Genomic DNA, 26,730 nt, shown 5'->3' with positions numbered 1-26,730 from the left:
AATTTTAAATATCCTGTATAAGACAATGACACCCAAATGTATATCTCAAGCCTGGACATCTTCTCCGAACTCCATTCTAACAAATGCTAGTACTTTCTCAACACTTGGAGGTCTCACGAGACTTTCAAACTTAATATGACGCAAACGGAATTCTGATCTGCATTTCCTAATCCTTCTCCTCCCATAGATTCCCTCATTTCAGTAAATGGCAATTACTGATTTCAACTGAATTACAGTAATTCAATTAACAATTACTCAGATTGACAACTTTGGAGCCATCCTTAATTTTTTCAGTCTCCAGTATTCGAATTACTGGACAATTGTTCTGGCTTGATTTTCAGGACATATCCAGAATTTGACCACTTCTCACTACCTTTCTTGCTACAGCTCTGATATAAGCTATCATTGTCTCTCATCTGAATTACAGAAATATCTATCTAAATGGTCCTCTTGCCTCCAGTCTTTCCCTTCTAGTGGATAATTCTCCACATAAGAGCTGAAAAGATTCTTTCAAAACATAATTGGGATCATATCACTCCTCTGCTCAAAATCTTCCAGTGTCTCTTCATCACAGAGTTCAATCACAGCCAATTTCAAAAGCCTACATGAAAAATAATTATTCTTGCTGCACTTTATACAAATGATCAGACCGAGTATAATAAAGCAAAGCAGTCCTATGATGATTTGTCTTTAGTAAAAATGGGAGACGGAAGAGAGAAAAAGAAATTATATTTTAAGAACTATGGTACACCTGTTATTAGTCTCATCAGTTGTTTGAGATTTTTCCTGCAATATAGACTGACCTTGCTTATTCCTGTGAACCTGCCAGTGATCTCTGACTACACCTCAGAAGAAACAAGAAGGGTGGGTAATGTAAAAACCTGGATCAGTATTCTAATTCTGGACATGTATTGGAATCAGCTAGCAACCCCATATCACTTTGGTTCCAACAGTTGCCCAGTTCATGAAAAGCCTTCTAATTTAGTTTACTTGGGATAATTTTACTTCTTTTGTTTTACGGTTGTGGAATATATCTGCTGTTGTACTCTGTGTTCCGGAATGCAGTATAAGCTTAGTCAATGTTTTCTTAAATTGAAAACTTACTAATCTTCCAGATACCACCGTTTATCAGTTATGAATGGCCCTCACCAAACTGATAATTGCTGACTGAGCTCCTCTCTACCCTGAATACAAGAGACCCTAATAGTTAGGCAGAAATATCATGACCCATATTCAGCCTGAAGAAGTCACAGAAGATATATCTTCATCCCTCTACTACCCTTAGGATTAAGGGTTCCCTTGTAAAAGAAAGGGGGGAAATATGGTCAGAGGCATTCGAACCAGAGCGACTCCATCTTGAATAGGGGCTGGGTAAAATAAGGCTGAGACCTACTGGGCTGCATTCCCAGGAAGTTAGGCATTCAAGGTCACAGGATGAGACAGGTGGCCAGCACAAGATACAGGTCACAAAGACCTTGCTGATAAAGTTGCTGTAAATAAGCCAGTCAAAACCCACCAAAACCAATATGGTGAAAAAGTGATCTCTGGTCCTTCTCACTGCTCATTATACACTAATTATAATGCATTAGCAGGCTAAAAGACACTCCTACCAGCGTCGTGACAGTTTACAAATTCCATGGAAGTGTCAAGAAGTTACCCAATATTGTCTAAAATGGGAGGAACCCTCAGTTCTGGGAATTGCTCACTCTTTTTCCAGAAACCTCATGAATAATTCACCCCTTGTTTAGCATATAATCAAGAAATAACTAAAAGTATCCTGAGTCGAGCAGCCCATGCCACTGCACTGCCTATGGAGTGGCCATTCTTTATTCCTTCACTTTCTTAATAAACTTGCTTTGACCTTTTTTTTTTTTAAAAAAAAGCATAATCTTTACTATGACCTAGACATCTCTCTACAACTTGGTTGTATACTACCTACCATTCCAACTTCATCTCTTCCCAGTCTCTTCATAGTCCACAACACTCCACCCTCATTAGCTTTACTGCATTACTTGAGTATACCAACTACATTCTTGCTTCAAGATTTTCGCCCTGCTGTTCTCCCTGCCAAAATTAGTTTTCCTAACCAACATTTATATCACTAGTTCCTTACTTCTTTCTTGTGTTAAAGGGGCCTTCTCTACTAACCTATTTTAAATAGCATCAGCAATCACTCTTTATTCCTTGCATTACTCTTCCCTTTTCTTTATAGTACTTATTTCTAACATTAAAATATATAACAAGTGGCCTGCATATACCATTAGACTGAAATCTATGAGTATAGGGACGTTGTTATCTGTTGGGCTTCCAAAGCTCAAACCTGTGCTTGGCACATGATAGATGGCAAATGCTTTTTGTTGAATAAATGAATAGATGATCCCATAAACTGAATCCATGCTTTATTTATATTCTATTTAATGGAGAAATCACAAACCACAAATGTGTTATATAAGAAGAAAGAGAAATCTAAACATATCTATTCTCAAATAAATTTGCTAAAAACTACATTCTAGCTATTCTTGCTAGTATGAATTTGGTTATTTTGATCATCTAAATTGTATATAGGGTCCACTGAATAAAATGTATTGAGTTCTTCCCATGTGTAAGGAGCAATATAGCAGAAACAAAGGTGGGTGAAACACAGTTTAGTTTGCTTTTAAGACGTTTTAAGTGGGTTTTATTGTAGTAATAAGAAAGGGTATGGTTTGAAGAATTGAAGAACAAAATGGAAGTATAGAAGCCTTAGCTAGATGAGAAGAAGGAATAGATGAGTGTTCTTAGTGGTACTAAACATTTTCTAGAAGTTCAGAGAAAAAATGTATCATATATCATATTTGGTCATAGGCTCAGGAAAGAATTCATGAAGAAGGCGCAATCTGCAGTAGACGTATCTGACTAGTAGAAGTGGGAAGAACATTAGAGCTAGTAGGTAACACACATGCAAAGCTAGGTAACAAGTGCAGTCATATTTGGCTGCCTTTTTGGTAGTATAGAAGCTTAGGGGAAGATGGGCCAGGAAACAGAGGCTGAGGATGTTCAATAATGTACTTTGAAACTCAACAGAAAATTCTGCCTGTACTTCAGTAGCTAATGGGGAAGTATGATTTTTAAAATGTATCATTATGTAAGATTTCAAATATACATGAAAGTAGGAAAATAATACAAATAGCTCCCATAACCCTAATATCCAGTGCCAACTGTTATGACTCCATGGACAACCTTATTTTATGTATCACCCCACCCACTCACCTCTTCAACTAGATTATTCTGAAACAAATTGATATATTATTTTATCCATAAATACTTCAGCATTTTTCTCTTGCTGAAATATTCTCTCATGATAACTCTTTTTTCAGAAAGTACATATAATACCATTACCACACCTACAATATTAACAAAAGTTCATTAATTGAATCAAATATCTAGCTGTTATTCACATTTGAGTTGAAGTGGGAAGGAAGTTTAGGAAAACAACTCAGCAGAATTCAGTGGCTGTGTGTTGGGTGAAGAAGAGGAAGAACTTGAATGACTCTTACGTATCTGGTCTGGGCATCCACATGAGTTGTGGTGTCATTGGGTAAAAGGATTTCAGATGGATGAATAGGTTCCTTGGGTGCATGCTTGTGCATGTGTGCTTAAGTGATTAGTTCAATTTTGGACTTGGTCATATTGAAAAGCCTTTGAGGCATCAAACTGTAGATGTTCCATAGGCAGTTGAAATCAGATTTTGAGGAATAAGATGGCAAGGATTGCTGAGCCATACATATTTTCACATTTGGATACATGGACTAGGCTTTCTGAGCAAAGAGTTCTGGTAACTGACTTAAAGGATGACTGAATGGCAAGCGTACCTTGGAATTTAGTGCATTGCTCTGGAGAGACTTAAAAACTTTTATCTCCAAGAGCCCTTGATTACATTTCAACTTATATTCCAAAAATAATAGACCTAGATCTTTGGATTATATCCCAGAGCAAAGTCTCTGTCTTTCTGTATGTCTGTCTCTCTGTCTCTCCTCCTGATGCATCAGGTGTTGTATATAAGCTCTGAGATCCACAATGTTGGGGTTTCTCTCCTGTACTATAACCCCTGCACTTACAAATAAACATCTTGCCCTAAGATGCTTTTGAGTAATTAATGATATATTCTCTCATCCAGAGATCTTGTGTTTCCTGACTAAATATAAATGTTAACAAGTATCAACAAAGGGAATCTTCTTCTTCTTTTTTTTTTTTTTTTTTTTTGAGACGGAGTCTTGCTCTGTTGCCCAGACTGGAGTGCAGTGGCGTGATATAGGCTCACTGCAACCTCCACCTCCCCAGTTTACTTACACCATTCTCCTGCCTCAGCCTCCCGAGTAGCTGGGACTACAGGCGCCCACCACCATGCCCAGCTAATTTTTTGTATTTTTAATAGAGATGGCGTTTCACCGTGTTAGCCAGGATGGTCTCAATCTCCTGACCTCGTGATCTGCCTGCCTCGGCCTCCCAAAACAAAGGGAATATTCTTGCCTATCTTCAGTCAAAATTGGGAAGGATTTTAATCATTTGTAAGTTGGAGACTGGGTTAAATAGGGAGTGACTGCTGCTGATTGTACAGCTTTCCTGATGATGGGCTCTGAAGAAAACTTCACAATTAGAGAGGGAAACAGGAGAGAAGTTAACAATAAAACTTAGAGGATTTTCTGCTTTATTCTAAGATTTCATGTTTATGGTGCATGAGGACTTGCCTTGAACAATAACTAAGCTGTAGAGGCAGGTGAGACTATGGACAATATCAGTTGTAAAAGATAAAAGCCAATGCTTACAATGGGAACCTTAAAAAAGGCAACTGTGTTCTCATGTCTTATATATCAGCTCAGCAACAGGATAAGATACAACAGTTATGAGTGATGTGAGTGAATTTCAGATAAAGAAGGTGTTTTTAAAATAAAATTTCAAGGCATTCTCTTCAAGTCTATGTACATCTTGTGATGGAAAGCTTTCACTATTTCTTTTGTTTAGCACCTCAATTTAACTCTGTGGAAAAAGTACTTATCTGATAGGTCAAGTATTACCACACAAAAGAAAGAACAAGCCAACACAGAAACAGTTTGAGAATTTACTTATCTGGAGGAATGCAGGTAAAACTGTCTTTTAGCAATTTCACATAGAGAATTGAGTCATTGGAATATGTATGATGTTGAATAAGACTAGGGGTGGTCAGAGTGCTCAGGAAAGGTGTTGAGAGTGAAAAGAGTGAGAAGAAATGTGGCATAAAGATGAACCTCTGTGGAAAGCATGGGCAGAGGAAGGAGATGAGTATCCCTAAAGAATAATAGTCATCAGACGCAGGAGGAGAACCACAAAGAGGGAGAGAGTTGTCAACCAGTCAGATGCAGCTAGGACCAGGAGGGAAAAGTCACTTGGGCAATTTAGGAGGCCATTGGTGATCTTATCAAGAGCAACAACAGCATGTTGGAAGTGGAAAACATAAATGTAGGCAGACCAGACTGTCTTTTGCTGTCATTCTCTTTCACTACAAAATAGAAAATAGCTTAGTACGACATTGCAGTATGCCGTATTTGACATCAGAGACTTGTTTATTGAAGAAAAGTTTACTACTGATAAAAACAAAACTCATAATAAAACAGAAACTGTTGGGTACTATGCTCACTATCTGCGTGACAGGGTCATTCATATCCCAAATCTCAGCATCAAACAATATATCCATGTAACAAACCTGCACATGTATTCCTGAATCTAAAATATAGTTGAAATTATAGTAAGAGATACATTGGATTTAATACCTATGGTTAATGCCCTAAAAGTCATTGAACTCAAGCATATCTCTAGTATTATTTCTTTACTTTTATTTACCTGGTAGAATTTTACTACCATCTTCTGATGGCTCCAAGCCTAGAGTCTTGGGTGGAATGTTTAGGGTTGTTCCACTACCCTGATTAGGTCAGGTGCCAGAACCATGCACCAACATATCTTCTTGGCTGCTTCTGTTAACTCGCCTGACCTGAGAAGCCTGATTTCACAAGTACTTGATTTGATTCAACTCTGAATTCTTTAAGTCACTGACTCCATCATTCTTGCTTGGCTGCCAGTCCAATGACAAAGATCCATAAGGCTGCAAAGTTCTCCACTTGATACCAAGCAGCCAGCTGAATGAAAGGCTGATTACTTAAATTCAGAGTGGGCAACCAATCACATTTGTTAGGACACAGACGGCCCAAACCCTTTAAATGCATAGCTGTAAGCACCCTTGGAGAAAAAATTCAAGGGAAGAGACAAAGAATCTTCCCCATCAGCATATAAAAGTTGTACAGTTATGGCTTTGATATCGTTTGTGTTTGTGCGTGTATGTGTGTGTGTATGTATACTCTGAGGATTTGAGCTTGCAAAGCTTCCTGATTTTAATTTGAGTCTCTGGAGAGCTATCATTCTTTGGAATGCTGTAGGATTGCTCAGCATCAAGTTATGAACGGTTTTATCAATGCTGAGCAGCATGTTGCAAATGCAGGAAAACTTTTCATCTTAAATGAGAAAAGCAAAAAGCAAAAACTGGGGCAAGGGATGTCATACTCCCTGGATATCTAGATATTAGCTCCTTGGTGCATTCTCAGAGAATGCTGTCAAAATTGGCTGGAGTCCAGGAAACAAATCCTTTTTAAAGTCCCTGCACATATTTGTGTCCCCAAGGCATTGCACACCGAAAAATGGTATGTGCACCGAAGAAAATTTTGTAGCACTTTCCATAGTTTAAAGTCAGAGATGAGATCTCTGATAGCATTTTACTATTTTCGTTTGTCTAGAAATAAGTGATCTTTATAGTTTCTGACTCTCTAAAAATGAAGCCATAGTCCCTTGTAGTTGCTATGGTGATATAAAAATCCCTAGAATCACTATAGAATATAGCATTTCTATTTCTCCCCCTGAATAGTTCCTTATCTGAAAACATGATGTCAGAATGATAAAGTACCAACTTTTTAGTCAACTCCCTTCTTAATTTTGACATGCCCCATGACTTGACCACTTCACTACTCCACTGAAATTCTGTAAGATACTCATTTTTAGCCAATCTTTCTGCAAAAGGAAATTCTAAATATACATAAAAAAGAAATTTTAATTTCTGAAAGGCATCTGTACATGAATTTATACAACTCGAGTCCTCAATATTTTAAAATAGGATATTTGCATCTCTGGTTCTCAGTCTTCAATAAATTAAATAAGACCCTGAATATATACTGTGAATAGAGAAAAATTAGATAGCACAGTAACTTTTACAACTGGCAGATGAAATCCAGATACCTAAAGGAAAAGCAGATTATCTATAAGCCATGTGGCTTCAGTTCATTTATCTATTTGAAAAGCTTATTGTTTAAATAAGTGTTTATTGACAACACACAGTATCAGCCTCAAATGTGAGATATGAAAATAAAGACTTTAAAATGTGAGTCTCTCCCTTAAGAAGATAATCGATTTTTAAAGGAGACACATACAGAAATAATTTGGACATAAAAATGCTTTGTTTCTTCAAGTGTTGCGGAGTATGTGTCTTTAACAGTATAAAAGGAGAAGCCAGAGAATACAGATAATTTATCTAGGAAACAAACAAGGGACCTATTTGTCAACTAATCAGTTTAAGATAAAGGTCTCAAGCAACCCTTAACTATGCTCCATTCTTTATCATAAGGGATAGACTTCTACTGTTTAGTTTTTCTTCCATTTAATGTAAAGTGACAACTACTCCCTTGCTGTCAGAGATTTTCATTTCAGAGCTTGCCTTTGCCATCTAAATGGTAAACTTATGTGTATAAATGTCAAAGTAGATATTGCAGAACCTGAACAGAACTAGAGTAGGGGAGAGTAATATCTGACAAATTGAACTCACTGTTAATCACTTTTGATGAAAGTAAACTTAAAATAATTTACTAAAGTTTTAAATATCTTTTTTTTTTAACCTATAGCAAAGCTCATTGCCTCCCAAATACTGTGAAAAGTGCCAGTGTAACTTCTATTATTTAAAATAGTGGCCAGGCATGGTGGCTCACGCCTATAATCCCAAAACTTTGGGAGACCGAGGTAGGTGGATTACTTGAGGTCAGGAGTTCGAGACCAGCCTGACCAACATATTAAACCCCGTCTCTATCAAAAATACAAAATTCACCAGGTGCGGCAGTGGGTGCCTGTAATCCCAGCTACTCAGGAGGCTGAGGTAGGAGAATCGCTTGAACCTCGGAAGTGGCGGTTGCAGTGAGCCGAGACTGTGCCACTGAATTCCAGCCTGGGCAACAAGAGTGAAACTCCATCTCAATAAACAAACAAACAAGCAAGCAAGCAAACAAACAAACAAACATCATTTCCTCTGTCTCATTTCTGTGGTCATTCAATTTAGTCATTTCTTAATCTTCAACATCCAATTACTAAATAAGGATGGCTATAATTTACAAGTGTCTTTGCTCCTGTATTTCATACCTAGAAATAAGTTGACATATACCTTCATAAATCTATAACTCTTTCCAAGCTAAGATTTTAAATAATATGTCCACTGTGGGATGTATATAGAAACATTAATTGGCTAATTTGTCTTCTGTTTAAAAGTTTGTCCTCAGTAATAAAATTTTACATCAGAATTTGTCAGTGTTCTCTCAGTCAAAAAGTTTCAATTAGAAAAAAGTTTTCGAATGAAATGATAAAATTACAAATATATAAAAGCATAAGTTAAAATATAAGGTAATATGAAATCAATTGTTGTTTTAGTGCATTTTCCCCTAAAAATGACTTCAGTGTTTCAATGATATTCTGGTTTGAAATATATCGAACTTTATTTTTTAAAAGAAATGATAAAATTGCTTTCTAATGATTTCTCAGTTTTCATTTCTCTGAAGGACTAACATTAGCAGATAGCTGGAAGCACTTATAATTCACATTTTTAACCATATTTATTTCCTGAAGGAAATTCCAATAGCTTCCCTATTGCATCTTTCCCTCCTTGGCAGGATTCAGTACAGTTAGGCACAGTTTTCATCCCATGGCCCTAGCGTCTCTAGTTTTAACTAGTAATATTATCTTCTAGGTTTCTGTGTGTCTAACAGCTACATCTCTGTACTCATTCATTAACTCAAGAAATATTGTTGAAAACCTACCATGAGACAGTCTTTATTTATTTATTATTTATTTATTTTTGAGACAGAGTCTCACACTGTCGCCCAGGCTGGACTGCAGTGGTGCAATCTCTGCTCACTGCAACCTCTGCCTCCCAGGTTCAAGCAATTCACCTGCCTCTGCCTCCCAAGTAGCTGGGATTACAGGTGCACGCCACCACGCCCAGCTAATTTTTTGTATTTTTAGTAGAGATGGGGGTCTCACTATGTTGGCGAGGTTGGCCTTGAACTCCTGACCTTGTGATCCTCCCACCTCGGCCTCCCAAAGTGCTGGGATTACAGGCTTGAGCCACTGCGCCCGGCCTGAGACCGCCATATTTTATATCTTGGGGATATAGTAGTGACCCAGAAAGAAAAAGTCCCGCTCTCTGGAATCTCACCTTCTACAGGAGAATAAAGTAAACAAATAGAGAAAAGGCTAAACTATATACTCAATTAGATAGTAGTTCAGTGCTGAGGAGCAAAACGAAAGCAGGTAAGGAAGAAATGAAGGATAAAGTGGGGGTCAGAATTTTAGATAGGAGGGGTCAGGGAAGACCTTATCAAGAAGGCAGTTTTGAAGTAAAGATCTGAAGGAAATGCAGAAATTAACCATTTACAGAAAAATCATGAAAATAATATTCCAGGCGGGTAAAGCAAGTATAAGGGCCCTGACACTGGAATGTGCTGGGAGGATTGGTCAAGAAACCTGGAGGAAGTTATTGTGGCTGCAGTGTATGAGTCAGCGACTATCAGAGAAATATCAGAGAGAATGGGGTGGGTAACCCATGGAGGGACTTATGAACATAAGGACTTCCCTGTTTACTTTGAGGGGGATGGGGAGCATTGGGGGTTTTGAACAGAAGTGGAGGATATAATCTGACTTTTCATTTAAATAGGTATCTCTGGCTAATATGTTGAGACTAGAGTCTACATGGGAGAAAGGAAGGAGGGGGAAGTTGTTAAGAGACAATAGCAATCATCCATGCTGGAGATAATGGTGGTTTGGATCAGAGTGGCGGCAGGGGTGAATTCTGGATACATTGTAAAGGGCGAGAGTCCTTAGGATTTGGTGCCCCCCAATTACATGTGTGTTGGTAGAGAAAGGATTCAAGGATAACACGAAGAATTTTGGCACAGACAAGTGGAATGATGGAGCTGCCATTAACTATAATCTGGAAAATTGCAGGAGGATAAGGTTAGGGTGTAAGATTTTGACATGCTAAATTTAATATGTTTACTATATATGCATTTTATATATTCACTTAGAAATATAGTAAACATATTAAATGATTTAGGAGAGAAATCTTTACTAGAGATAAAAATTTGAAAGTCACTAGGGGTAACTTTTAATCTCTTCCACACTTGCTCAGAAAATACTGGTATTTTGCTATATTCCCTTTCCAGACCTCTTTTCTTCCAAACCCAGCCCTGTAGACAATCTTAGCCATTTCCATCACTTAAATAAAACTTTGACACAAAAGAATTTTATTTAAGGGTGGTGGGAAAGGGGATAAATAAAATGTCAAGATGGGAGCATAGACGCACTGCTAGTAGGGTCCAACAGAGAAGGCACCCAGCAGGAGGAGGGAGTTAGCCCTTTAATGGTTGATTCTGCTTAAGGCTATATCAAGGTGTTTTGGGGATAACAGAAATAGAAGGAGCAAGAAGAAAGTACAGGGAAAAAAATTTAAGTCTATAGATTGGTAGACAGTCAGAGACTCTTGGTTCTGTTGCCATGGTGGGATTATTTACACCTAGAAAACTTTTCCTCAACCAATCAGAGTATTTATTTAACCAGATAGATTTATTTAACCATTTTGCACTAACACAGGAAAATGGGTAATCTAGGATGTTGAACATCTCCTGAGTGAACTTTAATAATGAGAGTCCTGGTACAGCTACCTGAATTAAGGGTATGGTTTCTAAGTTGGTCCAGCTATGCTGAACACAAATATCTCCTTACTTATTTTTTATCTCTTTATTTTTTCTTGTGTCCAATTTATCCTGCCATTTTAAGGATTATCCCTGTCCAAAATCCATCCATGATGACATATAGCTTTTTGGACACTTTCAAGTCCATCTTTTAGGCAATCAAGACTCCAGGGAAAAAGAAAAAGAAAAAACTGGATTCACAGTTTTATCCAGCTTGATTTCCTAGTGCTTTGCCAGCAGAGACACTTGGAAGGATAATCAAAGTGAATAACAAAGTGAAGGATAATCTCTTTGTTATTCTTCGGACACGTCCTTCTGATACAATTGTTTTACCCTTACTCACTTCGTATGTTTAACTTTGAAAACATTTTCTGCATCAAGAAACTGTATAGTGTAGTGCTTAAGAGCAGAAACTCTGGAGCTTGAACATCCAGAGTGGGACTTCAACTATGATATTTAAAAACGATCTCACCTGAGCAAGTCACTTAACTGCTTGGGACCTCCTTTTCTCAGAGTATGGGTAATAATAATAGAGCTTCCCTCATAAGGCTGTTATGATGACCATTCAAGTTACTATAAGTGTTTAGAATGTGTCCTGGCACATAAATAATAACTGTCAGCTATCCGATTCAAGATTAGTCCAGATTCCAATTATATTCACCTTAGCCTAAGGATTTCTCCTCTATAAAATTCTTCCCAGTTTCTGCTTTTTGCGCTGCTTTCTTCTTTTCATGATTTCAGTTACACTCATGTCTTATATATTTTTGCTTGGATTATGTCCTTAATGTCTTTATTACTTTCTAACTTGTTTGTATAACTATAATATGTATATTCAATAATGTTATAAATTACTAGAGTACAATGATTATTCCTTAATATTTCTTTCTTATCTTTTAGAGTGTTAAGCATAGCACTTGGGGTCTTAATAAATACCTGTTGACTTGAAGTAAAAAGTTGAGTTGAACTTGCTTATGAAAATCCAGTTTGAATTGAATCATTGAACCTCTAAGATTTGTTACTCTGTTCAACCATTGTAGATAGGTATTCAGGTCTGGTCAGATGTGAGCTATTCGGGTAATTCCTTGTTTATTCTACTTTACTTTTACTGGTCATTCGCTGTTAAACAGTGATATGGAAGTCCATATGCATTTCCTGGCTGAGCTTCCTTATGGTTTCCTCACAGCACATTAGGTATCTAACAAATAAGTCCTTTATTCAGAATTATGTCTGCCCATTTCTCCAGATGCCACAGAGCATCAACAAGAACAAAAAGAAAAACAAACAAACAAACAAACAACCCTGCACTTCACTGATCCAATCATCACTTTACTAGTCCATCAGCACTAAGTAAACTGAAAACAATTTTACCAGTCCTTTTATGATATGTACATCTTGTGTTAAGTTGTACACATCGCCTAAATCATTTTACAGAAAATCCAAATAGAAAAATTGGCTCACACGCATGGCAAAGGAGGGTTGTATAGAAGTAAGTACTTTTCTCTTCGTTAAAAATATATGGCAGTCTCTGATTCCAAATTTCTTAGAGTCAGGATATGCTTTTAGTGTTGTGTGACTCAGCAGAGGAGGGGCAGGTAGGGCTTATGGAGGAAAAATTCCAAGGCAATACAACAATCCAAGAAAACCTCAAAAACTGATTATCAACGATGAATGGAATATGTTTTTTAAAACTACATGTTATACTTTTTAATTCTATTGAAATATGCAATCATGAGCATCTTATTATTTTGATAAATGAAAATTTAGTATAAATGATTAAGCAACTTCATAGGTAGCTACCATATGTGATAAAATATAATCAAACTTGTAAAAATTAATATTGATGACAGTAAACTATTTTGATAGAATAGAAAACATATTTGGTAATATTACACCCATCTTATATATAACTAATGCTACTGATGTTGGGGAAATGTGCATTCCATCATAGTGTTTTACACAGGGGACAGAAAAGCAAAATCGCTCTTTCACACGATCGTTCTGTACCCAAATGCATTCTTATAAAAAAAAAAAAAAAAGAAAAAAAGAAAAATTAGCAAAAAACATGATAAGGGAGCAGGAAGCTAACACTCAATTTTTTTACCTTTTTGGAAGCTCCATGGATTTCCTTATTGATAACACTCTTTACTCTTTTGCCTGTGGTTTGGCAAATTAAATTTGGGAATTGGTGTGTTAATCATTTGTGATTTACAACACAAAGTTCTTGATTTTTTTTTCCCTCAGGATGTTGAATGATATATATTAATATTCAGAAACAAGCAGACTTGGGTACAAGTCATTGTATTAAACTATATGATATTGCCAATATTTAAACATCTTGAAAGGCATGATGGCAATTCATAAGGTTCAATGTAATAGTATTACAATTTTAATATGTTCATGGTTTCAAATTTAACCAGGAAAAAAATAAATACAAACTAGCGTTTTTAATGGCAAAGGAAAGACGACAAAAAAACAAACAACAAAAACAAATGTAAAGACTCCAAGGAAAAAGAAGACACACACAAAAAAATACTGATTAAATCATTCTTTGCTTAGAGTTTCAATGTTTTTCAGTAGTTTTTGTTATGGTTCTTAACTCACAATTAGAACGACGGGTTTTAAGTTACTGAAATAGAAATGGAAAAAAATCAACACATTTCATAAAAAAACCTAAAGCACAAAATAAAACAACAATTAAAAACAAGCTAGAAAACAGCATCCTCTTCTTGGTAGAAGTTATGGTACAAAGAATCTTGAAATAATTTAGAGTTGCATTACAGTACCTCAAGATAAATATACAATAAAGTGTTACTTGTTTTATACCTTACATAAATAGAATTAAAAAATTACTCCTGAACAAGTAACAACTAGTCTTGGAAATACACATGGTCACTGTCTTGTAATGGTTCTACTTAATGATTTTTCAGCTTTAGGGTGGTGCGAAAGGGATATACATTCATTAGAAACCATACTTCAGTATAGTATTCAATAAATTGAATGAGGCATTCAACACTTTATTATACAATAGACCTTGTGTTCTATGACTTTGCGCAACTGTAGGTTAACATAGTTGCTCAGAGCATGTTTAAAGTAAGCTAGGCTAAACCATGATATTGGTAGGTTGAGTGTATTGAATGCATTTCCACAGACAAAATTATCAACTTACAATGGTTTATCCGGATATAACCCCAACATAAGTCAAGGAACATCTGTACAATAAAAGAATTAAGTTTATAAGATCCTCTAAGGAAGATTTTGTCAAAAGCAAACATGTTTTAACGTGTATGTATTCTCTTCTTTTAACGTTTTTTAGCTTTAGAATATTTGCCAAATCTGGAAACAACTTTACGTATATTTCATGTGGTTAACATTTTATTTACAGTTTTTAAAATATATAAATATATAATTTTATAAAGTTTAACACATTCTTAAAGGTAATTTGTTTTTAGGATACTTTACATGGAAATTTATAACTTTCTTAGAATTTGGGGTGCTTGACAAAGCAATACGCATTTTACAAATCTTGAAATTTATATAATTATACATTTTAACAGGAATTCTCCTACATAGTCCTACATGATTTCACTGTATCTTCACAATAGTACAGTTGAGTAGGCAGGGGCGGTAAAAAACAGGCCTAATTATTTTATGTTACTTGCCCAAGGGTACAAGTATCAACAATCAGGTTAAATCCTTCTAAGTTTTTTAGGTTCCAATACAGTGCTTTGCTAAACTCTCTACTCTACTGCTTGTCAAAACCACATAATGAAAGCTCAATTATGCGGAAAAATGTTAGTAATGTTTTAATTATATGTGGGTTCCCTGTCACACATTTTCATAAATGATTGATTTAGATTCAGTATATACAAACCTAGAACAATTTCTTCATGCTTATATATGTATAGATTTGTAGAATTCACATGCCGAGATGATTTAACTCAGTGAGTTAGGATACAATGTAAAAAGAAGTAAATGTGGTTATCTCTTTTAGTACTGGCATTGATTAAAATTGCCCTGTCTTCTTCTGTCTCAGAGTCCACACCTACATGTATCAGACCATCACTCACTAATTCAACAGATGTATATTCAGTACCTATTAAGTGCTAGGTGCTGTTCTAGGAGTTCCAGATACAGTGGTGGAGAAAAACAAAAACAAAAACAACAAATGAGATACTATTTTTTCTTCCTGGTGGTTGTGTGTATGTATCACCTTCTTGAAAAATGTAGTACTGCAGTTAAATAGGTTATACACATACTTAAATGCAGGTATATGTGTTTATAGACTTACAAAACCCTAGGCACTATTGTCCTCATATTTTGGGAAGGTGAAAATAATAGCTTTAAGCAGTTTTAGGCATCAGAAATGCCTTGAGACACTTTGTAACTTGGTTAGCAGAGGAGCATATAACTTTCATTTCTAAGAAAAAAGGATTAGAAAAACCATTAGTAGCTGTTGTGACAGCAGCCGTTGGGGAGTAGATCTATCTTAAAATTGAAAATGAGAAATAAGAGAACCAAAGACTCAAACTCCAGTTCATTTTCACTCTCTGGAATTTGTCTTTATCTGACAGATAAAGGCAACACCCTATATAAATCTAATTCTTACACTCTTTACATCCCATCCAGCTACCAGGCACTACATTAATGAAATATCGAATTGGGAACTGTGTTCAATCAAAAGACATTAAAGTACTTATTAACTAGGTTTTATGGAGCTTCTAAAAAAAGTTAAAAAGTTATTTTTGGTGGCTCTATGGTAAATTGATCTTTTAATTTTTCTTCATGGTTTATTGTCCCCATGTGAGAAAACACTTTCTAAACACAACTATGTATTTGGACCAAAATGTTCTTCAAAGGATGACACATTGTCTTTGCATGATTAACGAATCGGTAATTATATATCACACATTAAAAATGATGTAATTGGTCGAAGCACAGCTTCAATCATTTGTGAATAAAAGGAAAACCTCCCCACAACTTAATTACAACTTCAAAACTTCTACCAGCCTCATGATTTGTAAGTTTTAATATGGAAGTTTCTGCTTTCTACACTTTACAAGATGGGGATTATGAAAATAGTGTTGCTGGGAGAATGGAGGGAGTAAGAGTCCGTTCTTAAAGTGCATTTTAGCAGAGTTGGGAGTAAATTGCAGCATAATAGTCAAGGTAGGGCAACTGCTAGGCTTGATAAAATAATGGTGGGGGGAAAAGAATGGATAATTTCCTACAAAAGAGAGATTTGTATAAAACATAAAAGAAAACTGTACCAAAGCACATATAAATATGAGCTGAGCATAAATGAAATGCAGTAAATATCCATAATCTCTTCTCTGTAATACAAATCTTTTTATATAATACAAATGAATAATAATGTACTATAGAAATAACTTAAGCATGACTTAAATTACAGTTAATGATTAATATTTGAAAATACAAACATTTATATACAGCAAATCAAATAAATCCCGAGTCATATAAGCTGTTGAAGAAACAAATTATATTTATAACTGAATAAGTGTTGAAAAACTCATTTTTCTAAGAGAAACCACTGATCACATTATTGCGAATGTTTATGTAGAGTCCAAAAGATCAGTTTCTACAGTCACAATATATTAATAAAAATCATCTTTTTCATGCATTAAACTATTCTATTAGAAATTTCAAGTAGAATTCAAAAAGCATTTGCGAGGAAATTTTGCTTTGAAATTTTATATGATCCATGATTATTTAGAGTAACTGCAATATTCTTTTATTCTAATATTATTAAATTGGTGAAATTTCAAGTTTATCTAATATGCCCCTCTATTAAAATATGCATATAAACAATCATTCTTTTATTTTCCTTCAGATTTGTTGTTTGGATTTGTACATATGGTGCCTTTTGCTATTATCTGATTCTCCTAATACCAGAATAGAAAAGCAGTCACTTTGCCCATGGCATAATTTTGCTTCATTTAAGTAATCGGTATTATTAAATTTGTGCTTATGTGCTATGAACAGATTCCAGAGGAGAAAGATCTTAACCAGTGTATTAAAAATCTCTGTTGTCAGTACTTTTGTCCCTACTTCAATGCAAGACTGAAGTATCGAAGACTAAAACACGAGAAGAATCGTACATCTCTCTAGGGATCTTCTGCTAAGTTTTACGACACCGAAATTCTAACTCGGCTGATCTTCTGCTAAGTTTTACGACACCGAAATTCTAACTCGGTTCCAAGTCTGCTGAGAATGGGTTTTCATAGACACATGCTTAAGTTTCTGTGTGACCAGCGAAATAAATCTACTATCTCTAATTTGAAAATATTTCCAGAATCTGACATTCTCTCACTACCGACCGAGTCCAAGCCACCAGCATCTATCTTTTTCAACTCTTGTGGCTTCTACTACTGGCCCCCTACAGTTCTACTCTCAACCCAGAAGCCAGTGTGATCCTTTTAAAACATAATTGAGATCGTGCCACTAAACTGCTCAAAAACTTAACAACTGCTCTCATCTCATTTAGAATCTTCTTTACAATGGCCCCAAAGGCCCTCCACCATCTGGACACTCACAACTCCCATAACCTCATCTCTTTCTACTCTTCCGCTGGCTTGTTTTGCTTCAGCCACTTTGGCCTTCTTGTTGGTGTTTGATTAAGAAAAGCTCAGTCCCACATTTGGGCCTTTACTCTATTTCCTCTACTCAGACTCCATGGCTGACTCCCTTACCTTCTTCCAATCTTTGCTTAAAGGTCATTTCTACCCTATTTGAAATTGCAGTCCCACCACTTTCAATTATACCTACATCTACCCCTGTAGTGGTCCTATATCCCCTTAACAGATTCTGTTTTGTTTTTTCCCCCAAAATACGTATCACCTAGCAATACACGATATTTACTTATCATTTTTCTTTGTTTGCTTGCTTCTATTCTGTCTCTCAATGTTATAATAAAAGCTGTATGAGGGCAAAGACTCATTAGTCTCCTTCACTGTTTTATAAGCACTTAGAATAGTGTGTGGTACATACTAAGAGCTCAATAAATATTTTTGGAATGAACGAATCTGCATTCCTTAGATATATTTGTGCTAACAGTTTTTTATTTCTCAAGAGCAATGCAAAAAACCTGAACTCAAGAGGGCTTGAACGACTTTGCTTCACATTATCTTTGGCTTATAAGCTCACTACCAGCTTTCCCCTGCAGTGTTGAAGTTGAACAAGGGTTGTCTCTATTTCTTGATCCTATTTAAAATCTACATTAGGACCACCATGTCTCCTACCTGTGAGCTTTCTTCATATGGCCACATTTTTCATCATCCTCTTGGTTACCCAAAGTATAGCACATTTTATTCATTCCAAACAAGGCATCTGCACTATAATTGGTTTTGACGAGACAATTGAAATTATGTGTGCCTGATATTTTTTCTTTCCTTCCATTTATTTCCTCCTTCTTTTTCTCCTTATTTTCTTATTTCTTTTCTTCGATTCTCCCTCCCTCCTTTCCTCATTCTCTTTCTTTCCTACTTCCTCCCTTCCTTCCTCCTCCTTTCAATGGTTTGAAACTCCAGTACAATGTTGAATACTGAAGGGATGTAGGCAGATATCCTTGTCTTGCTCATGATCTTAGGGTGAAAACATTCTACTCCACCATAAAGAATAATATTAGCTGTAAATTGATTCTTATTATTGCAAAAGGTAAAGCATAGTTGTCATTCTTATTATAAGTTATGTTCTTATTTTTGTCCTAAAAATTCACATTTATTGATACCAAGGCCTAACTGAACAGCTAAGGATTCCCTGAATGAGGGAGCAGCAGAATCACTTGAAGAATTCCACACGAAAGGCATGAACTATTTCTAAGAATTTCTCTATGTAGATGCTAACTACACAGTAAATATGTCATTATTTATTTCAAAAATGTCCTAGAGTTCCCCTAAAAGCAGATTCTAAGATAAGGGATATATTTGGGAATGATCCAAGGAGGTGCTGGTAAGTGTGTGTAAGGTAGGACAGGGAGCAAGTAAAAAGTATCCTATGAGGCAGGTTTTTACTGTGTGCGATGGGGTCTTAATCCTGGAACAGAATTGTGGGTCAGAGCATAAATCATGCTTCAGAGTTACCCTAACTGAAGAGCGAGTGAGTAGTGGTGTTTATCCACCAAAAGTTATCTGTTATTGGTTGAGGTTTGCTGGGGAACATTGGGGATGCAGAGCTTTAACTACCTGACACTCATGAGCTTTGATTACTAGAGGGAGCCCTAAGGCAAACAATCAGAGACAGTTGGACCTGACAGCTGCCAGTCAGAGTACAAGGCATGCTGAGTCAGGAAATGATATGGGTGATGTCCCAAGCGTGTTTCATACTCCAATAAAACTGACACTTTCAGTAAAATTAGGCATATGGACACATGATGATAAATCCTTTCGGTCAAGTCTTCTAAGTGGATCATTTCTGCTTTTAGGATCAGCTTTCAAATACTTAACTCTCTCAAGAGAAAACCTTTTGGTAACTTAAAACTTATGATGCTAAGAAATTCTATGTTCATCCTTTCATATGAGATACTTTAAAGCAGGATTTGATGGTTTAACACAGTAATTATATTTTGGAAAATTTTATCATGAAAATGATTTTTTCTTAAAAATAAAATGCAACTTAATATTGTTCTAAACTTCCAAAAATTGCAATTCTTCTAAAATTATGTACTCTTGTCTGTTATGAGCATTATTAACTTTGTACATATAAACAATCACAATCAATTAACTGCTAATATTGGCTCTGAAATAAGAACGAAAATATTACTTATGTGTATGTTTCTCATTCCTCTCTAGCTCTGCCTTAGCTAGTGTTTTTGCTATTAAATGCAAATTTCCATATATAAGTTGGTGTTTTTCTGCATAGTCTCTGTCAACACGATTAGGTAGCTTTCCAATTCAATACATCTATTGAAACCATATGTGCTATTTTAGTTGTTTTTTGTTTAGAAATTCTTTTAACTTATTACATATTATTCGTGTTATACTGCACTTTCAAAAAAATATGTATGTTAAAGCACAGCAATACCTACTATAGTTCCGTAATTTGATTCATGCAAATCTGTCAGGAATAAAATCAACCACAATTTAATTTCAAACCTTTCCAACCAGCAGCTGTACAATTTATGCACTGCTTTTCTATTTTTACTACTGGATAATGACAATGATGAATGCCTTTAACAGGAAATACATATTCATTGAAAAGTCTGAGCTCAAAACTATCCCTCTTCAAAAAGTCAATGAAGGTAGGAAGCCCATTCACCTGCTGGAGATTTGTTGGGAGAGAGAAGAAATCACGCCCACAGCTGCATCTTATGGGGATTCAACCATTTAGCTAAATTAAACCTGCAATAATACCATATTATAAACCACAGTAATCAATACCATTATGATTGATGTCAGCTATAATAATATTAAATAGATCAGGATGAACAAATGATTCACTATGAGTGTAGCCAAGGGTCTACCATTCTGAGCATGCCAGGTTAAGAGGTATGGAGACAGCTATTCAATGGGCAACTTAATAAGATCAGGGTCACTGCTCTCCTGAATCAAATGTCCATGATCCTGGGAAGGAATTAATATTAGCTCATTCGCAGTAATTTACATGTTGAATGACAATGATGAACTTACAAACTCTGCTGCCATGAGAACTTAGTTAATAGAAATAATGACAGGAATTCTGGCATGTCAGCTTTATTTTACTAACCGATTAGGTTTTTTTTTCTTCATTGTACCAATAAGTGATTTTGACTTTTACTTCAAACAGAGTAAGAAACAGTGCCATACTGACATGGATGGAATGGTTCCAGAGATCTGTGAAGCTCTTATTTTACTGTGTAATTTTATAGCTTATTTGATATAATGTAAGATATTAAAGTCAAGTCACTGAAGACACTGCAACACCGATTTCCAAAACAAACAAATAGCTTTATCCATTTGTATATTCATACAGGCAAATGTGTGACATAGAATGAGCTTCCAGGAAATCATTTGAGTATAAAATACTTTAGCTAATATGTGCTGCTGATAGCAAACTCATCTTTTGCCTATAATCGCATGCTGTTTCCATTGGAAAATACCAAGCTCTGGATATACTATAATATTTCGAGTATAAAATGTACGATCACGAAATTATCTGGAGACACATTATTATGTACATTTTCTTGATTCTACATTCATTTATCTTCAGATACTGCCTTCTAAAATTCATAGCCTACTTCCTTATCATGACTTGTCTTACTTCAGAATGCAGTAACTTGCTGCTGGTGGTTTGAAAACAGATGGATTTTGTTGGTAGCCTTTCGCTGGCAGTTATAAAGAAAATATTTTATTGATTTCTATTCAATTTTATTCCATATATTATAGCATAGGCATTGACATTAATTTGAAATTGAATATGTATACAAAAAATATAAAACAAAAACAATCTATATTAGACATAAATGAAAAATCTATTTCCCTTTTTGGAAAATGAAAGGAAAATAATCCATTAGCTAGGAATAAACTGTTCCTCCATCTAAGTTTATTTTCTGGGGGTTCCTTTCTATCTGTACTGCATGTATAAAATGATTATTTTCATGCATTTCTTCATTTTAGGATGTCTCTCAACACTAAATATTGTAAAATATATCTTCTAACTTAGGTGTTTCTACCCAAGATTTCTGAAGCTAATCACACTATAAAGTATTTTTGAGAATTCTATATGTAAGTCAAAATGCCATCATGATGTATACAATATAAGTCAATTGTTCTGGCATTATGAATGATTGGTATGATCACCTTGTAAAATCTGAATGAAAGTGCTTTGCTTTTACCTTCAGAGACTCCTCTTGCTTAAAGAGATCTTCAAAGTCCTTAGCACAGAGGTCAGGAGCATTGAGAAGTTGTTCCACTTCTGATAGGGTTTGTGAGACATGAGTGATTTCAGTCAGGTAAGTAGAAGGCACATAAGAAATTTCCAAAGGCATGTCTTCAGTCATCACCATCATCGTTTCTTCACGGACAGTGTGCTGGTATAGATATACAAAAGAACAATTCTTTTAGCTTCCTAACGGTGAAAACTCCTCTATTCAGTTTATATAGCTCTCATTCTACAGCTGACAAGTGAATCTACAAACTGGGCTGAAACTGGATTCAAAACCTCATGATGATAAGTCTAGTAAAAAGGTTATTTATTAATTATATACCTGCTTCTTCCAAAAAGTGTTAGAAGCATTTTATAATAAGCAATACACACATATTAGCACCATGAATATAAGATGAAAGACCATGAGGTCATAAGGAGAGTAGTTTTATCCTAAGAAAACGATGATTTTTGCAACCGGCATTTAAATTTCTAATTCTAATTTGCAACTGGCATTTAAAATTCTAATTTTCCTAGAAATCCAGGTATGGGACTGGGTGAGGGGGGTTCATATCTGTTTTATTGGTAACAAAGGCAACTTTCCTATACATTTTCCCCCAATCTTCATTGAGATACAACAGATACTAAGTAGTTAGACTGGTATGTAACTGCATTAAGCCCTCTTCTCCAAATTCTAGACATTAGCTCCTGCTTTTGTTGCTAGTCTCTTGCTAAGTTAAGCTGCTAATTAAGGTGCTATATGAGCAGAGCTGACTGTGGAATTTATATTTTAAAAAGAACTCCAGGATGTCCTGAGATACACGAGAGCACTAGCCTCTTCTCTTGCACCTACACTTTTCTGACTGGGAACCAAGTGCTAGACACGATGAGAATTTCCAGCTCCAGAGTCCTTTTGGAGTTTCCCAGTAATGCCTCTTTCCCTATTCCTTATAAGAGCAAAAAATAAATACTACTTGGCACGCAAATTCAGAAAGATGGATGACCTCTACTCTCTACTGTCTACACTACAGGCAGCAAAATTCTTGTAATTCAAATTATTCTCCCAGTAACTTTGTCTAGAATTGATCAACTGCCACCTGCCTGTTGACGAGGTCACCTGAGGGTTTCAGTGGTAGGGTCTCTGGGGAAGTTCAGATGATAAGCATGCTAAAATAGCCATTTATTACTGCACAGCCTTTTATGACAACACGATACTCATTTCTGCAGTAATGTAATAAACTGGACTTTGGGGATCCTACACTGAACCCCACACAAAGATGAGTGAAATGTATAAGCTCATCACTTTATGTTTTAATTTCTCTGACCTAGGATTTTCATACTCAATTCTTAAATGATACAAAAAATGAAATAATTCTAATTTAGATATCTCATCTACTTGTGATATAGCAAATTCACAGAGTTGCACAAATTAGCTTTTAAATAAATAAACCTTTTACAACATTTCATTGTGTATATCTTGACCAAACCCATGGCACACATTCCTTCATGATCAATGGAATAATGTACATATATTTCTCATTTACATTTAAAAGGATATTAGAAACTTGAGCCAGAGTTTGATAAATCAAATTCAGAATTTAACAGATTTCTTAAGAAATTCTTAATTTCTCTATTTCATAAGAAGCATTTTACCCATTTAAAAGAAAAATAACTCAGCTGGCTATTTGAATGTGAAATTGTCACTGACTCATTAAACACTTAGTAGAATCAACAGCACAAGTAACACAAGCTTGTGTTTTGCATGCATTACATTGGTTGACGACCATTATGTTGTTCTTAATAAAATTCACAAGTTAATAAGCTTGTCTTATTCGCATTAGTTGCTTTAACTCCTGCAGTAAAGACAGCTTCACATCATCTAAAGCAAGCATATTTCTTATAATACTTATTTAATGGTGCAATTATATTTGCTTTTAATGATATACATTTTATGCCTTTAAGTTTTTGGAAAACAAAGGTTTTTGTTATCAGGAACGGAGTAAGTAGAGGACAAGTTGTAGTTTTTCATTTATTTATTTATTCATTTATTTATTTATTTATTTATTTATTTTGTTGTTTAATAAAGGGAATTGTTTCAGAATTGGACATATCTTGAAAATATTTAGAAAAAAATCTGGGTGGCCTTAAAAAAGAAGTTGGAATTCAAAAAAGTTTTGATGCATGTCCTCATCATTTTTTCTTAAAAGAAAAATAATTCTAAGATCTTTATATCTATTTTCTGATTCTTCTTTGATATGTAGTTTTCTCAGTCTTCATTACTTTCATTTGAGATGCTCTCAGCTACCTTAAATTCATATTGGTGCTTAATAAATATAGTATAGCAAGAAACTTAGCTGTATGGTCATATACAATAAAGAAAAGACCCTCAAAATACACTCACTTTTGTTTGCTAACTTGTATTTAACTTCCTTAAACAAAATCTCAAACCCAAATTTTGACGACTTTGGCATTTGAATAAAGGAACTTTAAATAAAAATGAGATTTACCAATGAATCCAGGAGCTGGTTTTCTGAAAAGATTAACAAAATAGATAGACCACTAATCAGACTAACAAAGAAGAAAAGATAAAAGAATCAAATAGACACAATAAAAAATGATAAATGGGATATCACCACTGATCCCACAGAAATAGAAACTACCATCAGAGATTACTATAAACACAAATAAACTAGAAAATCTAGAAGAAACGGATAAAAACCTGGACACATACACTCTCCCAAGACTAAACCAGGAAGAAGTTGAATCTCTGAATAGACCAATAACAGGTTCTGAAATTGAGGCAGTAATTAATAGCCTACCAACCAAAAAAAAAAAAAAGGCCCAGGACCAGACAGATTCACAGCTGAATTCTACCAGAGGTACAAAGAGGAGCTGGTACCATTCCTTCTAAAACTATTCCAAGCAATAGAAAAAAAAAAAAAAAAAGGGCCTCCTCCCCAACTCTTTTTATGAGGCCAGCAGCATCCTGACACCAAAGCCTGGCACAGACACAACAACAAAAAAAGAAAATGCTCAATAAAATACTGACAAACCAAATCCAGTAGCACATTAAAAAGCATATCCACCACAAATGAGTAGACTTCATTCCTGTGATGCAAGCCTGGTTCAACATACACAAATCAACAAATGTAATCCATCACATAAACAGAACCAATGACAAAAAAACACACATGTTTATCTCAATAGACGCAGAAAAGGCCTTCAATAAAAGCTAACACCCCTTCATATTAAAAACACTCAATAAACTAGTTATTGATGGAACAAATCTCAAAATATTAACAGCTATTTATGACAAACCCACAGCCAGTATCATACTGAATGGGCAAAAGCTGGAAGCATTCCCTTTGAAAACTGGCACAAGACAAGGATGCCCTCTCTCACCACTCCTATTCAACATAGTATTGGAAGTTCTGGCCAGGGCAATCAGGAAAGAGAAAGAAATAAAGATATTCAAATAGGAAGATAGGAAGTCAAATTGTCTCTGTTTGCAGATGACATGATTGTATATTCAGAAAACCCCATTGTCTCAGTCCAAAGACTCTTTAAGCTGATAAGCAACTTTAGCAAAGTCTCAGGATACAAAATCAATGTGCAAAAATCACAAGCATTCCTATACACCAGTAACAGACAAAGAGATAGCCAAATAACGAGAGAACTCCTATTTAAAATTGCTACAAAGAGAATAAAATATCTAGGAATACAACTTACCAGGGAAGTGAAGGACCTCTTCAAGGAGAACGACAAACAACTGCTCAAGGAAATAAGAGAGGACCCAAACAAACGGAAAAACATTCCAAGCTTATGGAAAGGAAGAATCAATATCATGAAAGTGGCCATAGTGCCCAAAGCAATTTATAGATTCAATGCTACTTCCATCAAGCTACCACTGACTTTCTTCACAGAAATAGAACAAATTACTTTACATTTCATATGGAACCAAAAAAGAGCCCATATAGCCAAGACAATCCTAAGCAAAAGCTGGAGGCATCATGCTATCTGACCTCAAACTATACTACAAGGCTACCGTAACCAAAACAGATTGGTACTGGTAGCAAAACAGATATATAGGCCCATGGAACAGAACAGAGGCCTCAGAAATTACACCACACATCTACAACCATCTGATCTTTGACAAACCTGACAAAAACAAGCAATGGGGAACGGATTCCCTATTTAATAAATGGTGCTGGGAAAACTGGCTAGCCATATGCAGAAAACGGAAACTGGACCCCTTTCTTACACCTTATGCAAAAATTAACTCATGACGGATTAAAGACTTAACCTAAGACCTAAAATCATAAAAACTCTAGAAGAAAACCTAGGCAATACCATTCAGGACACAGGCATGGGCAAAAACTTCATGACTAAAACACCAAAAGCAAAGGCAAAAAAAAAAAAAAAGCCAAAATTGACAAAGGGGATCTAATTAAACTAAAGAGCTTCTGCACAGCAAAACAAACTACCATCACAGTGAACAGGCAACCTACAGAATGGGAGAAAATTTTTGCAATCTATCCATCTGACAAAGAGCTAATATCCAGAATCTATAAAGAACTTAAACAAATTTACAAGAAAAAAACAACCCCATCAGAAAGCGGGCAAAGGATATGAACAGACACTTCTCAAAAGAAGACATTTATGAGGCCAACAAACATGAAAAAAAGCTCACCATCACTGGTCATTAGAGATATGCATCAAAACCACAATGAGATAGCATCTCATGCCAGTTAGAATGGTGGTCACTAAAAAGTCAGGAAACAACAGATGCTGGAGGGGATGTGCAGAAATA

General features: G+C 35.4%; 1 protein-coding gene across 1 annotated transcript in view; it reads right to left on the bottom strand.

The window, feature by feature from the left end:
• The window catches only part of DMD (dystrophin), a 2,224,438-nt gene that overhangs the window by 1,251,598 nt on the left and 946,110 nt on the right, over positions 1-26,730 (bottom strand). Inside the window, 1 exon segment of the mRNA XM_033201414.1 lies at positions 21,892-22,086. Coding sequence (XP_033057305.1) covers positions 21,892-22,086 — 195 coding nt within the window.

Source organism: Trachypithecus francoisi, unplaced genomic scaffold (assembly GCF_009764315.1).
Source record: "Trachypithecus francoisi isolate TF-2019V2 unplaced genomic scaffold, Tfra_2.0 Lachesis_group6, whole genome shotgun sequence".
In the NCBI taxonomy this organism is placed as follows: Eukaryota; Metazoa; Chordata; class Mammalia; order Primates; family Cercopithecidae; genus Trachypithecus; species Trachypithecus francoisi.
This window is presented reverse-complemented; position numbering and strand designations above follow the sequence as displayed.